The following is a 16,469-nucleotide window of genomic DNA, read 5'->3' as shown; positions in this document are numbered from 1 at the left end:
CAGTTCGAAAGCACGTCAAAGTGCAAGTAGATAAATAGGTACCACTCCGGCGGGAAGGTAAACAGCGTTTCCGTCCGCTGCTCTGGTTTGCCAGAAGCAGCTTAGTCATGCTGGCCACATACCCAGAAGCTGTACGTCGGCTCCCTTGGCCAATAAAGCGAGATGAGCGCCGCAACCCCAGAGTCAGCCACGACTGGACCTAATGGTCAGGGGTCCCTTTACCTTTACCTTTACCTTTACCATACAGCACAGCATCCTCAAAATTTGGCAACTATCAGAAACAGAGTGAATTATGATACCTGTTGAGCCCGTGACTGAAGTTTCCTGGACCAAAGTTTCATCATATTCACTTTCTAACAAATGTTATCAAAGCCACACCACCTACTGGGATAATAATGCATTACTCTAGGCTAGGAGTATCGTTTGCATCACTGGTTGATTGTGCTGTACAACTGTACAACTCTGCGCCAAAACTATGCTCCTTACAAATGTTTAAGTAGATTTTATTCAATATGTTTCCTGCTTGGCAGGGGGTTGGACTCGATGGCCCTTGTGGTCTCTTCCAACTCTATGATTCTATTATTCTATATAAACCCTAGCAGCTTACAAGCTCGTTTCTTTTTGCTGTTAAGGCAAAAACTCCTACAGAGAATCCTCCTTGATACAGGATGGTGTCTTAGGGACTTATGATGCCAACATCACATTATGACGTCAACAGTGAGGTCAACAGCAGTTTCCTAGCAACAGGTAAAAGCTAACAATCGGTCGGTAGGGACAGGCTGCCACTGGCAAGGCGGGAAATGAAACGCCGCCCCGGAAGAAGTGAGATGCGAAGCGACTGCAAGGGAACAAAAGTACTGTCCCAAGTTTTCAGAGGTGCAGATGGGGCAGACAGGAGGTCCCGAAGTCACTCTTTGTGTCCCAGAGTGAGACACACTCCCACCTGCGCCATGCCGAGAAAGCAGGGGTCCGAGCGCTTCCCCCCTTCCCCTTCCCCTTCCAAGGGAAACCCCCCCCCCCCTGTTCTTTAGTACCTGATCAGAACAAATAGCAATCTTTTGGAGCGCTAGAGAGCGGCTTTCCAGCAGAGGCGTGGGAGCAGCTTGCCAAGAAGTGTGGATAAGCCCTGGGAAATGTTTCCCAGGATTGGGCGTTTTGTCAGGAAGTAGCTGTGAAGAATGATAAGAAATGCTTGGCAGTGACACTCTCCTCTCTTTAAAGGAGGTTTGGCTACGCTTTTGAGAGCTGAAACTATACTGGCACCTCGGGTTACAGACGCTTCAGGTTACAGACTCCACTAACCCAGAAATAGTACCTTGGGTTAAGAACTTTGCTTCAGGATGAGAACAGAAATTGTGCGGTAGCAGCGGGAGGCCCTATTAGCTAAAGTGGTGCTTCAGGTTAAGATCAGTTTCAGGTTAAGAACAGACCTCCAGTACGAATTAAGTTCTTAACCCGAGGTACCACTGTAATGGCTAGGCTGAATTTAGCAGTCTGAATTTGTGGGCTAGGGGGCGAGATTAGACAAAGACAAAAGCGTACATAGCCTCTTGTTTTCAGGACTTGGGCTAGTGGTTGTCCTCTCCCGCACCTTTTTTGGGATTTCCCAGAAGTTCCTGCTCTGAGGGTCATGTTGGTGAGAAATGACCATGAGAAAAATGATATTTGCCTGCCTGATGGCGTTTTTAAGAATTCCATTAAGCTCTGTCAAGCTTCCCCCCAACCCCAAGAAATGAACAACTGAGTTGCCTTCCTCATTTTGCGACAAGCGGGGCTATAAAACTGAGGTTTACAGCAGATTTTTGCCTAGACAGCCTTAGCTGAAAAAGAGATAGTTCTGAATTCTAAACTGTTTCATTCTTACAACCAAAAATATTCCTTTTTAGCGTATGTAACATGGTTTTAATATATGGTTGATGTAATGTGATCTGATTGCATTTTAATATTGTTTTGTGAAACACCCAGACGACTTTGCTATTTAAACAGCTAAAGGAAAAAAATGAATGGCTCACTTTCTGAGGAGTATTTAATTACTGAATTTATATCCTACCTTTTCTCCAAGGAGCTCCAGGTGATGTCCATTGCCTAATTTAACCCCCCCCCCCCGCAAGGTAGATTAGGCTGTGAGGCAGCAACTGGCCAAAGGGCGCCTAGGGAGTTTCATGGCTGTGTGAGGATCAGGCCCTCTTAAAGTATTAGTTCAAAGCAGTGGCGTAGCGTGGGTTGTCAGCACCCGGGGCAAGGCAAGTAATTTGCGCCCCTTAACCCGTGGATTTGCGCCCCCTAACCCGTGGATTTGCCCTAACCCCAGAAGTTGCGCCCGGTGCGGCCGGCCCCCCCTGCACCCCCCACGCTACGCCACTGGTTCAAAGTCCATTGTAATGAGATGGTTCACCTTTATTTATCTGTAGGACACAAATCTTTCCTTGGGTTAGATTTAGCCCTTTCAGCTCCTCCAGACCCTGCATGCCGCCGCCAACCTCTATTGATGTCACCAAAGTTCATAATTACGGGGGTTCATAATTTGCCTCATCATGCTTGGATGTATTCAGATTGGAGGCATGCTCTCTTGGCATTAAATTCTTACTCCTTTTTTTTCAGGGGGAAGCCTGCAGAAGTTGTGTTTGCACTTTACTGAATGGGGCCTGGTTTTTCCACGAATTTTAAATTCAGTATCATTTACTTTATTTTTATTTATTTAAAACATCTGTACACCACTTAATTGCTAACATTTCTAAGCACTGTACAGAGAAGCAATCCACAGAAGATGGGGCAATATAAATGATAAATTTTAGCACCGTGAGCCTTAAAATGCTTGCTGGAATAAGAAAGTCTTGGTTGTGCATTTGAAGTTCAGCAAGGAACCCTGCTTAATCTCATGTCTGGGGCTTTTTTCTTGAGCAGTGAATCTGACTGTGGGGAATGGGTGCGAACTCTGCTGGATCAGACTAGAGAACTGTCTGCCCGACTGCTTCCCATGAACCTCAACCCTTTATCCACCAGACCTACACATAGCAGATTACACTGTGCTACCTCTGCAGGATTAGGAAAGCATTTTATTCCACATGTGATGAGATGTGGAGCAGAAAGGCACTTAATACAGCAAACAACATCAAAGGACTCAAGAAAGTGAGCCAAGCCTCAGGAAAGCCAACATTTAATTCTGGAAGAAAATTATTTCTGGGCCTTGTGTCTGGAAAATTAGGTGGATCTTTCCCAGACAAAAACTGCAGCTTCCAAATCTTCCTTGCTGGGCTGTATATCTAATACTTTGGCACATATATCTTTGTCTCTATCTCCTGGCAGTGAGTTCCACAAGAGCAAGATTTCCCTGATGTCTTGCTGGATGCTGGTCGGATGATGAGGGGCGCATCGTTCAGCCCCCCTGCCCAGACCCCAGGGTAGAAGTATGGGCGGAGGGGTCCAGAGAAGGAGTCTGCAAAGGTAAAGATGTGCGACCCATTATCAGCATTATAGAAGGAAACCTCCCCTGCATCATAGTCCAGGAAGATGCCTATTGCCCCAGGCCTGGCTCTCAGAGCTAGTTCCGTGAGAGGCGAGGTGAGGGCTGCATACTCATTGCCATTCCTCAGCCACACAGTCCAGAAGCCAGTTGCCGGGGAGGGAGTGAAGATTCCTTGGCGGCTCACAGATTCTCGGCACACCCCCAGAGTCCAGCTGGTCTTGCTCTCCACACACACTTCCCAGTAGTGTCTCCCAGCTGTGAACTGCTGACAACCCAGCAGGCAAGTGCATGTCTCAAAGCGGGACAAGCTCTTGGGCAGGTCTTGCTTTTGATCCCCTACTCGCACACAGAGCAGGTTGTCAGAGAGGAGCAGGTAGGGATTCGCTGTGTCTGGGTCGAAGGTCACCGGTGCTGCAGGCAGAAAGAGACACGTTCAGTCCTGATGTGATGTTACTGCACCAATACAGAACATGTGACGTTATAGTAGGATGCTGAATTATAACTACCCTGCCAGGGATTCCCTGCTTGTTGTTCTGCCTGGGCTGACAGCAAAGTATAAAGGGGCCTTCTCAGTGGTGGCCCCCCTGGTTACAGAACTCCCTTCCAAATGGCATTATGATGTCCCCCACATTAGCCACATTCAGGTAACCTTTTTCATTTGCCCAGGCCTTTGGGGTGTAAGTGGTATTTTTGGATGATTTTACGATCTTTGCTCACTAATGTTGTTTTTATTCTACTTTCATATATGGTTCTGATGTAACTGATTACAAGTGTACTGTTGTGTATGTGATTTTGTATGGTTAGCTGCTTTGTGCTCCCACTGGGAGCAGGGGCAGGATAGAAGGACAAGGTAGACCAGGTCAGACTATTGGACACCTAGTCAGAGATTGTCTCCACTGGTGTTGGCTCTTTAAGGGATGCACAGCCTAAACAGATGTTACTAGACCACAGCTCCCATCAGCCCCAGCCAGCATCAGAGTGATGGCCGTTCTAGTCCAGGAGTAGCTGGAGGGCATTGCCCTGGCTTCTCCTCCTCTAGGTTGTCAATCAGGCAAGGGTGTTTCCTTTCCCCTGCTGAGAATCCCTTTAACTCCAGATGTCAGGGACTGAACCCAAGATCTTCTGCATGCAAAACCTGTGCTCTACTACCAAGTCATACATGATTCTCCCCTTCACTTGAAGTGAAGAAGGTGTTCAGGCAAATGAGTACAAGAGCAACCGCACTCCCTCCAGCTGCCGTTGCTTCCATATTGCCATGCTGACTTGCCATAGCCAAGTTCACCTAACTCAGAGCTTTCCAAACTTTTCATGTTGGTGACACACTTTTTAGACATGCATCATCTCGTGACACAGTAATTCGGTTTTACTAGCAAACTGGAGGTTAAACTAACCCCTTTCCAGTCCCAGGAGGAGCACAGGGAGCATTCGCGTGACACACATACACACTGCAACAGACACACCAACGTGTCGCAACACACAATTGAGTTAGCTCTGACCTAACTCAATAGAGCTGGTGGATTCAATGAAAGATGAATGCTCATTGTCATATAACCAGTCCAAAAGCAAATTGGAACAAATGATTAAAGCTGGGTATAGGCTAACTTGGTATGTTTTGTGCAAGCAGAATGAATGCTCAGTAAACAGGTTACCTGGAGAAGCCCAAATAAAATCAGCATCCTGTCTGTTGATAGACCTTTCTCTGGTCTTTTATTGCTTAAGAAGGCTACTTGCCATATCTGTCTATACATCACTCAAATCTGGAAGTAGCTTTTGGCCGCAAAGTTCCATACCTAGAAGTAACCTAGGTCACTTTAATCATGATGGTAATAAGTCTTAGCCTGCCAAGTGTGTTCAGGAAATTTATTCACCTCTACCCAAGACAATTATGACAAGGGGCTTATGAATGGTAGATGGCAGAAGCACTGCTCATGGAACCACACCTTTACCCTGATACCAGTTTTGGTGTGACGCAGTTGGGTGAGCAGCCGACTGACTCCTGTTATTCCGGCAAGTGCTGAGCTGATGCATAGGCGCATCAGGTTTAAAAGATGTGTTGCTGGCACTCAAAGTTGCAGTTGCTTGTGGTTCTTTATGGTTAGAAAGATCAAAGCAACTGGTGAGTCATTTTGAAAGGGGAAACAAGCTTTGGCTGCAGGCTTGAATGAAAAGCATATTTTATGGTTTTGTTTCAATAAACCCAGATGCAAGGAGGGAAGGGCCAGTACAGCTGAAGTAACAGTCATTCAAGAGTCCATAAGTCTTTAGCTGTCACCAGTCTCATCAGTTAATAGATTGGAGAAGCTCATTTTAATTTGTGATTAAAGCTTTAGTTGAGTAATCTCACCCAGTTGAAGTTCAGAGGCTCCCAAACTAAAAGCTACAAATTGTGTGTGACAACCACATGCTGAGAAGAAACCTTTCTCTTTGTTGCCAAGCTCACATGACTAACACAGCTCTGCACCATTGCTCGCTTACCTGAGTATCTCTGGAGTGACTCCATCAGCCCAGGAACATCATATAAGTCCTGTAGATCCATTGAGATGGGCTGGGGTTCCTGCAGTGATACATCCTCACTCCTAAGGAGAACATGTCAGTAATTATCTCCCAAAGCCAAAGGCACCATTTTATGACCCCACAGTGTCATGAATGAGACCAAGCCACAATCCAATGCACATAATCTTGGGAGTAAGCACCAATTAACACAACAAGACTTATTTCTAAGTAAGTGGGCTGCAATATGAATTATAGTTATAATGAGAAGAGAAGACTCCCTGGAAAAGACCCTGATGCTGGGAAAGATGGAGGGCACAAGGAGAAGGGGACGACAGAGGACGAGATGGTTGGACAGTGTTCTTGAAGCTACTAACATGAGTTTGACCAAGCTGTGGGAGGCAGTGGAAGACAGGAGTGCCTGGCGTGCTCTGGTCCAGGGGGTCACAAAGAGTCAGACACAACTATACAACTAAACAACAACAACAATAAATTATAGGGTACTAACCTGGTCAAGGCTACCTTAACATCCTAGAGGAGAGAAAAGAGAAGCCTGTAAATGTCCAGGGACTAAAACTGACTCATGAAAATTGCTTAAGAAATCCAGAAGTACCAGAACTGTGTCTGCTTTATCAAGGTCATGTTAGGAGATGCCATTCTGTAGAGTCTCACCTTCAGCAGGGAGGCAGCTGGCTGCTGGCATTTCTGCTCCATCTCTGAGATCAGATCCTGCAGTCTTGTGCACTGCCCAAGCAGGAAGGCCCAGTTCATCTGCAGCTTCTTCAGCGTCTCCTGCGCCTCATCCTGAAGCTGCCTCAAAAGCAGCTGCTCCTCTTCAGCCATTGCCTGGCGGCGTCTTTCGTACCCTGACACAATGAGCACTCTGCGTTCCTCCACTTTCTCCTGCCAGGGACATACACAGAAAGCAGAACTGGCCATTGGATCAGACCAGAGAGAGACCCATCCAGTTCTGCATTCTCTTCCCACGTGGTCAACCAGATACCTGTGGGAAGCCCGTGCGAAAGCAAGAGCATTCTCCCACTCTGACAGTTTCAATTTCTCTGTCTCTTTCTCATTTTTCCAGTCCTAAACTCAGTTCTCCACATTTATGTATTATAAATGTTTTTTTAAGGAAATTCATCAGTATTTTAGTGTACATTTCTACAAATGCATTTTTATCTATTAGTTCCATGAATACACACATTTTTAATGCACATTTCCCCCCTAATGTTTGTGCAGATTATTTTGTTGGAGAACTGAGTCACAAAATTAGGAGAATTATGAATTTCAAAGGTTAGCTGTGTTGCAGTTTCCATATACTTTCAAGAAGTACAGATCGGGAAGGTGCACCAAACTGAGTTTCTTCCTCCATTCCTAGCAGAGACTGGTATGCTTCCTCTGATATTGGAGCTAATATGTAGCCTGCGCTGAATATTATTCTTTAGCTAACTGTTTAAAAATAAGTCATCTGTCCCACCTAAAAGGGAAACAATCCATTAAAGTACACATATAAAATCCCATCCATATTCTTATAAAGGTCCACCAAACACCTAATAAAACTCCCCTGTCATATCTATGGCCTTGTTGCACGATCCTGGCTGATATTTAGGCTGGTAATAGTATTTAATGTCTTTTGTCTGTGCTATTTGGCTGGAGGATTATTGGTGTTTTGTAATTTTAGTGCATATTTATAGCTGGAGGAGAGAAAGTCTGCCCACTTTTTAATGAGGTTTTCTTATTCAGAACATCCCTCAAAATGGTTCTGTATGAAGAAGCAATTCCCTGTTTAGTTCCCATGGCAACATATCACCTGCATTTGCTTGACAAAGAGATGTTCCAGGCCAGCTTTCTCCAGCCCCCTAACCTCATATAAACCATATTGTATCTTGTAGCACAAAGGGTCAGTGCACCTGGCTGTTAACCAGAAGGTTGGTGATTTGAGCTACCAAGGGGTGACTGTGGACAGGATTCCTTGAGGCCCCATCCAACTCTACTACGATTCAATGTACACTTACATTCCAAGGCCTGAATATTAAACTGCTGTTAACAACAAAACTACAGAGGCCTATTCAAAAGCTGGAATTTCTAAGCTTGCCCATACAAGTCCCTTACACTTTTCCTGCCCTGCATGGCTAAGGCATTTCCTACCTCTAATCCATTTGGTTATAGCAATGCAGTGTGTTTTTGTTTTTCAACATAAACAGTATTTCTCAGAGCTGACTTCTCAAACACCTTCTTTCGCCATGCAGTTGCATAACCACATTCCTCAGTGACTGAGAAAGCATAGGGCGGATCTGAGTAGGGCCTTTGTAAAAGTTACCTGAGCGGCTTAGAAGCTGTCCTCACCTTACAATGCCACCGCCATCACCCTGTGCTGGTTCCTTGTACAACTTGGGTTACATACTGTATACCGTATTTTTTGCTCTATAAGACTCACTTTTTCCTTCCTAAAAAGTAAGGGGAAATGTGTGTGCATCTTATGGAGCGAATGCAGGCTGCGCAGCTATCCCAGAAGCCAGAAGAGCAAGAGGGATTGCTGCTTTTGCTGCACAGCGATCCATCTTGCTGTTCTGGCTTCTGAGATTCAGAATATTTTTTTTCTTGTTTTCCTCCTCCAAAAACTGGGTGCGTCTTACGGTCTGATGTGTCTTATGGAGCGAAAAATACGGTACTTGATCCAATGACATGCATGAGGGTCAAGTGCCTCTGAGGAAGTGCAGAGTACCTTCTCATTCCCCCTGAAGTAACCACAATCTGCTGCTCCTCACACACGCAGGATCAAAGGTGAAGATTCTCAGGAAGACTCTCAGCTCATTGTATTCTATTTTAGAGAGAGAACTTAAGCAACAGATTGGCCAATTGTGGGTCTTTCCCAACCCCAGGAACAGAAGAGCTTCCTGCTGATTCACATTCCGGGTTGTGAAAGACACAGGGGGCGGGGAGAGAAAACGGGCAAACCCATGCACAGAAAATGATGCTTGTGCCCTTTACATCGTTCAGAAGCAGGAAACAATCATGGCACACACATCCATCACAGCTTTGTCACCTATAGTTAAAGCTGCAGCAAAACACAGAGAAAATTAAATAGTGGAGCTTTCCCCAGTACTTCTCTCCACATGCATGCCAGGGCCAGTAATAGAAAAACCAGCCCACAGACCTATTTAAAAAAGTTGTTGAGCAGGCAGTGGTTTAACTTAGCCACAGGATGATAGTAGAAGCCAAGGAGCTGCCACAAAGTCCTTCACATCTGGTGCTCGAGGAATGCAGAATGATCCTTGGTCCAGCCTACCTAGCACTGACTGGCAGTGTCTCCCCAGAGCAAGCCTGTCCTATGTGATGCTATCCATCCACATGTTGTTGGACGACAACTCTATTATCACCCACCATTGGTTATGCTACTTGGGGCTGATGGGATTTGTAGTCCAACAACATTTGTATCACATTAGCTACCACTGCTCTAGCGTTTCAGATGGGTGATTTCCCCAGCTGTGCTTGGAGATGCCAGGAGGCTTCTGTGTGTCAAATATTTGTTCTGTCACTGGGCTAAGTTTCTTGAGGGAAAATCCCATGTTGTCCCTTATTTTCATGATACAGCTGTCTGTAGCAGCACCAGTCTACTCGTTTTCCTGCATCCCACTTTGAGCCACAAAGCAAAACATCCCTGAAGAGCACAGATCTCTGTAATTGCAGGCTACTGAAAAATGCACTATGGATGCCTGTTCCATGTTGTGTCCATCACAAGTACAAGGAACTGGAATGCAGGTGGCACAAACGTATCAGCTACTTTTTGAAGGTGCCACAAACACAAGTTTCCTTCGCCATTCATGAATGTTGAGCCATGTGGCATATTGACCCCACTAGCCACCCACAACATTGCTCTGACTTGCAAAAATCGGGATGAATTGAGGGATTTGATCTTTGCAGATTTCTGTTTAACAACCAACCCCTTTATTATTTGGACATGATAAACTACATCCTCCCCCCAGGCTTGTGCACAGCTGCAAGGAAAAGAACAAAAGCCTGCACTTCTGATGAGCATTCTTTCTGATCCCTCAACCATGGCTAGTCTTAACTATAGTTTGTTGAAACAAGGCTGCTCTATAAGCCATGGTTTGAAATTGGCTTGTTTTAAGCAAACCATACTTAAAGATCAGCTGCAGCTGGGCCATGTGGGGAAGGGGAATACATCAGCCTGAGACTCATTCGCATTACAATAAGCAAGGCTGTATCATGATGTGTGAATGCAACCGTGGCACATGAAGTAGCACAGATGCTTCAGCTGGGCAGGTTGTATTTTAAAATACCTTTTTGAGGAGAATTATACTTTACTGTCCTGGATCGCCAGATGCTCACTGTTTTAAATAGCCTTGCTATTTCAACACCCAACAGACTAGCTGCTATGACTCCATGGCATCGCTTAATGAAGCTTTGATTAGGTACTTACCTTCCACTGAGCTGTTTTCTCTGCCTCTTGGGCTTCCAGCTTTGATGCTTCCCCCAGAACCTTCCTGAGAACATCCACAGCTTCCCTGAGCTTAATCTAGGGGAGGAAGCACAAACAACTATTGTGGCTCTCAGGAGTTTCGCTCCAGGACACTACACTTGGAAGGTAGCAATGTCTCTGGGGGACAACAAGTGTTCTGATAGAGCAGGAGCAGCCTATGGACAGGATGGGGCCTCCCCACCTGGACTACAGTATCCCCTAGGGAGGGGAGTCTTCAACTGCTGCTGCAGATAAAGCAAGAAGAATATACAAGAGACAAAGCACTGAATGGGTGCGAAAGCCATTTTAACGAAGGGACTTAATAGAGTTGCCACCTTTCTTCTCCCCCCAGCCCTTCTCTGCTGAATTTAACAGCAACTGACAGCAATTAAGCAAGTGACTCTTTCCCTCTCTTGACTCTCCCTACCAGGAAAACCTCACTTGCTGAGTCTGGGCACATCAGATTGGAAAAAAACCCATGGAACAGACCCCCCCCGAAAGGTGGTGGACTCTCATCCCTTAGAGGTTTTAACCAGGGCTTGGATGGGCATCTCTCATGTATGACCTAGTTGAGATTCCTGCATTGCATTGGGTTGGACTAGATGAACCTTGGGGGTACCTTCCAACTGTACAATTCTGTGATTCTATGAAAGGAAAAGGGAGCAGGGACATCTGGAAAAAGAGCGTGCTGGCAACTCTCATGCCCAAACTGACTCCCACCAGTCAAACCACAAGGTTTGTGGGAAGTTGCTGAAGATCTGCATACCCAAAAATGCTGCAGTCAATTGCAATATTCAATTCATAAATGAACCCTTGTCTATGAGCTTGTTTAAAACAATGGTTTAAAACCACAGCAGCACTGGCTTGCTCATTCAGAGTATTATTTTAATGTCCTACAGAACTTGCCTTCCAGCTGGATGTTAAGCAAAAGAAGAAATTGGTTTGAGGTAGGGAGAAAAGCTATCAGATCTCCCTGGCTCCTGTGCTTAAATACCAGGGGCTAGAGGAGGTCTTGTGTCTCACTTGTTTTTAAAAGGGTATGGCAAGGCAGGGGCTTGGTTAAAATTGGAGAGAGTGGAGGTGGCTTTCCATAAGGGCCCCTGCTTCCAGGCACCCCATAAGTCAAGCACAGGCAGACTCAAATTAGGCAAGTCCTTGTCCATAACAAAAGAATCTCAGGTTGTAGCAAAGCCTATTATTGCTATTATTACCAATTTTGGGGGGATCTTTGAGGTGGGGGTCAGAAAAGCGACACAACAAGCCCCCAAGTCTCTCTGTGTGTCTACACCTACATTACAGGTATGTCAGGTGCTGAAGTTATTGTTTTTTTATGGCAGATAAAGACATTCCCATTTTACTCAGGTTTTTTATGGTTTTGATGAACAACTCTTGTGGCCTCTTCATTTGCTCAGCTGTTTGTAGTCGTATTTCAAAAATACATTTTGGTTTTGGTGTTGTTGTTTTTATGCATTGGATATATTTGTTCTCTTTCAGCCTGCGGCTGTGCACAAGCTATACCTTTAAAGCACATTTGGGGCACATCTTTTCTCTCAGAGAATTCTGGGCACTGTTGTTTCTAGCAACCCTTAACAAACTACAGTGCCCAGAACACCCGGGGTGTGTGTGTGCTCCAAATGTGCTTTAAAGGTATAGCATGTGCACAGCCCAGCAAAGCTCAGACTAGACCCCTAATACTCCCCACAACATTCATGACTGGTGCAGCAGACACATGGAGAAAACAGAAGGTCTGCTTGCCCCAGCTCGTATCACGGTTATAAATCAAGACACAGGCTCACCTTGTAGTCATGAGCAGCCTCCTCAATGGGCAGGACCGTGTGTGCCCGATGCTCTCGGGATTTGTCACACACCAGGCAGATGGGCTCGCCGTCGTCTTGGCAGAAAAGGCGCAGCTTCTTGCCGTGCCTCTCGCACAAGGCCTCGCTGGGGCCTCTGCCTGGCCGCAGAGCCAGCCGCTCGATGCCCTCCACGATGTTGGCCAGCTGCTTGTTGGGCCGCGAGCTGCTCAGCAAGAAACCAGCCCGACACTGCGGGCAGAGAGCCACCTGGGCCACAGACCCCGCTGCCCGCTCACAGTAGTTGGAGATGCAAGCCTGGCAGAAGTTGTGGCCACACTCGATGGTCACTGGGTCCCTGAGGTACTCCAAGCAGATGGAGCAGGACACCTCCTCCTGAAGCCTCTCCACGGGGTCTCCCACTGAGAAGGCCATGCCTGCCCAAGAAGCCTCCCTCAGTTCTTCCGACGCTCTCCTGAAGCGAGGTCCAGAACTTTTGGTCGTGGTGGGTGTGGCCACCATAGGGAGGGAGATCTGGTTGATAATTTCCTCCTTGGAACCCCTCCATGGGTTTTTCTGTGGCTGGCAGTTTTCATTCCAGACTGCTCAAAAAAACACAACAGCCTCCGAAGCGGAGAAAAAACTGGGAACCAAGCCAAGAGATGACGCCACCACCGTGGAGGATCTCACAAACAAGGCCAAGGATCATGTGACCTTTGCTTGTCCTGCACTGTAATGGGCTGCAGGCATCTTTGAAAGAGATCCCACACAGTATTTCCACTGGGATATCTCCCTCTGCCTCTAGATTATTTGGAAGCAGTGCCAGCCAGTCTCCTCTATTCAGGGAGGAGCCTTTTTATGCTTTCCCACCACATCTTTGCAACAGCCCACACTGTAGACGGTTCTTGAGAAACACACCCACATTCTTCCTGCTGGTTTAGATTGCATTCACCCCCCAAAAAAAAAATTCATAGAAACCCCCCGCTGCCACCCTCTGCCACCCTCAAGCAGGGATTAGTTGTAGGTGGTGCCTGTCTGTCACTTATTCTGCTAGCAAACTCAGGTAAGGAGGGTTGACAAGAGGGGGCCAGTGTGAAACAACATGTCTGGGAGAGTGCCAATAGAAAATATTTTAAGACATCAGCCTGAGGAAGACTGAGCATGCTCAGTGACTGCTGGAAAAGACACATGGAACATGACTTGGAAGGAATGGCATGCTGGAACCCTGAAGAGGAGCCCTCCTTTTGTGAGGAAGGAGTCATTGAAACATCAAGTTGCAGATGCCACGTGTCTGTGGCTGAGTACACAGCACATTCAAAGTACATTCCCCTCCCCAAAGAATCCTGGAAATTGTAGTTTAACCCTCACAACGCAACAGGTCCCAGCACCTTCAAAGAAACTACAGTTCCCAGGATGCTTTAGAGGGTGCTTTGAGGGTATGGTGTGGATGCAGCCTCAGGGAATTAGGAAGCTGCAGACACAAAGAGGTAAAACAAAAGTGGCTCTGCAGGCTGCCTGAAAAGGTTGAAGAGGGTTGGGAGAGAAGCTCTGGCTCCTCCTCAGACCATCCCTAATGAAGTTTGCATGCTTCCCTCTTGACACATGATAACACGAGAGCAGGCCTTTTCTGCAGTCTCGTCCTGTCTATGGAGTGCTTTCCCCAGGGAAGCTCGTGTGGCACCTGCATTACATACTGTGTTGTTATGAGTCTGTGGGTGCCAGACCACTCTTATCCCTGGATCCAGCTAGTCTTAATAGCCAATCAAGCCAGGCTAGCTTCCTGGGTGATGAGCCTCTAAGGGGGATGACAGAAAGTGGGTGGGGTGGGGCCCTCCCTCAACTCACAGGTAGTGAGAAGGACATAAGGCAGAGTTGAGAGTTGAGATGGGGGGGGGGGTATGCAACAATATTTTTGGTGCCAGGCAAAAATGTTTATTTTCATTCAGGCATTTGGCTGACTAAACCATCTGTGACCTTCTAAATGTGTCAAATGGGAGGTTTTGTTAGTTTGTTTGTTGCTATTATGTATTTTGCTGTCCACACAAGTCCATCACATCCCTCTGGCGCAGGGACTGAATGCAGTCCTCAGGGCCCCTCAATGTGGCCCTCTGAATTCTCCATAGGCCACACCCATCACAGGACCTGCTTCAAACCCCTTGTCTGGATAGAGAACGTAAAAGGGTGTGTACGTGTGTGTAAAAACCAGTCTACTGTACAAAAGTAACATTTACCATTGTTCCTCTGCTTACTTTTGACCCTAGCCTGACCCATGACTGACAGGTGGCCTTCAGAAGGCTGTCCAGAAAAGAATGTGTCCCTTTGTGAGGTTTGAATGCTGCTCCTGGCATCAGACTCTGCATGCACGGTCCATAGGCTGATATCCCAAGATCCTTTGCAACACTGCAAAGAAAGATTTATGAAAATCAATATGTTCCCAGGGTGCAAGTAAGAAAATGCCGGTGTGTGGTGACTCAGTTTCCTTGAATTTTGGTCCATTCATGTGTGCTAAGACAGTAGTAGGCCAAAGCATCATTGCAACGAGCTCTCAGAGACGGAGCACAATTGTGATGGGGTTTCTATCCAACCTTAGAACCATGGCCCCTTAAATGTCTTTTGACACCTCAGCTACAGTGCTATAGTCAGTAGAAAGAACAAGGATAAAAGGTGGGAAAGCTATTCACAAAGTCACAGTCCACCAGAAATACACAAGCAAATCTTACTGTATGCCTTTTTAATAGAAAAAAACCACATTTCCATTGAACACTGATAAGTGATATATGGGAGCTTTTGCTCCTTTCTCCTTAAGGCAGCAACATGTGGTCCATAAAGCAGTCTTTCTTCGGATCAGGAACCTTGCAGCCTACAAAAGCATCATCGGTAGCAACTGACATGTCCTTTCTCTGGCCTGGACATTGCTGGCACCTACATCCTGATTGCAGAACAGAGAGCAAGGGAACCACCAAGAGAATGAAGAGCTCTCCCATCTGCTTGGTATCTCCCCATCTTGAAAGTAGGGCTAACTCAGTAGTCCTTTGCCCAGGTCAGACAATATGCACATCCCGGGTCCTAGCCTCGGCTTCTGGCAGCATCAGGATTCGAGGTCTCGTGAGAGCCGCAAAAGCTCCTTCTGGCTGTTGATCACTCTCAGGTGCTGGGTGTAGGCCCAGGTAGCAGCTGGGCTTCGTGTGCTAAGAGACTGCTCTGAACCTGAAAGAAAAAGATCCCGATATCAAGGAAGGATTTTGAAAGAATTCATAGATCATTTTAGGGACATAAATTTTAACAAGGTAAAATTCAGGATCTTGCGAGTGACAGAGATTTCTAATTGCCGGGGGGGGGCAGGGGGTTCAGTGATCTGTATGGCTTCTTAATGCTCCTCGTGGTTAGAAATTAAGTTTTATTTAGATCATTTCCTTACCTGGAATCTTACCTAACCCATTCCTTAGTTTGGAGAGATCCTTTTGTAGCTGGATTGGGTCCTTGAGACATGGGGACTGAGGGTTTTGACAGTTTATTCTGCAAAGTACATGTTTGATGAGGGGATATTGTATGTAGCTCTGCACACATCACACAGGAAATGAACTATTCAGGATGGTATCCTGAATTGTTCAGGCACCTGCTATATTATCCAGGGTGGTGAACAGCTAATCAAACTGCACAATCAGAAGTGTGAAAAAGCCAATCAAATTGTAGACTCCAAAGGGAGACTGAGATGGGCTGGGAAATTGCAGATGTGTAAGGAAGTGTAAATGTAAGGCACATTGGGTCAGAAATACTACATCATATAGCATTCATATAGGAAATGGCTTGTGGCTGCCCCACAATTGAAATATTGGGGTTGTGGCTAGGCAGCTTAATGAATACATCAGCTCAGCAAGCAAGGGTAGTGAAAAAGCAAATTCCACCTAAGAGATTATTATGAAAGGGACTAAATATAAAAATGGATGGTGTCACAATGTCTTCATTAATAACTATCCCTTTAAAGCAAAATATTGCGATCTCAGTTTAATGGAAAGAAAAGAGGACAAAAATTGGAAAAACTAGTAATATCTCTCTCTCTCTCTCTCTCTCTCTCTCTCTCTCACACACACACACACACACACACACACACACACTTCAGGCAAGCAATAAAATGGGCAAAACCTGCAAAAAAAAGGAAGTTTTCTATTTAGAGCAAGGAGATTCCTTATGCCAAGTCCATCTAGCACACTACTGTCCACACTGACTGGCAGCCGAC

At 46.1% G+C, this 16,469-nt stretch overlaps 2 protein-coding genes across 4 annotated transcripts in view; both read right to left on the bottom strand.

Moving 5' to 3' along the window:
• Positions 1–2,661: 2,661 nt before the first annotated feature.
• On the bottom strand, positions 2,662–13,176 carry LOC309336189 (E3 ubiquitin-protein ligase TRIM58-like). Its single transcript, XM_081851757.1, is given in 7 exon segments — positions 2,662–3,877; positions 5,942–6,042; positions 6,465–6,487; positions 6,629–6,859; positions 10,401–10,496; positions 12,236–12,805; positions 12,808–13,176. Coding segments are annotated over 7 exon segments (1,656 nt in total). The 5' UTR covers positions 12,829–13,176; the 3' UTR covers positions 2,662–3,263.
• A 1,772-nt stretch (positions 13,177–14,948) lies between these two features.
• Positions 14,949–16,469, bottom strand: part of RAPGEF3 (Rap guanine nucleotide exchange factor 3) — a 59,386-nt gene continuing 57,865 nt past the window's right edge. For all 3 annotated transcript variants that reach the window (XM_081851718.1, XM_081851719.1, XM_081851720.1), the window contains one exon: positions 14,949–15,439. In XM_081851718.1, coding sequence (XP_081707844.1) covers positions 15,321–15,439 — 119 coding nt within the window. In that variant the 3' untranslated portion in view covers positions 14,949–15,320. The remainder of the gene's footprint in view (positions 15,440–16,469) is intronic.

Source organism: Podarcis erhardii (assembly GCF_964252035.2).
Source record: "Podarcis erhardii genome assembly, chromosome: 2".
Lineage (NCBI taxonomy): Eukaryota > Metazoa > Chordata > Lepidosauria > Squamata > Lacertidae > Podarcis > Podarcis erhardii.
This window is presented reverse-complemented; position numbering and strand designations above follow the sequence as displayed.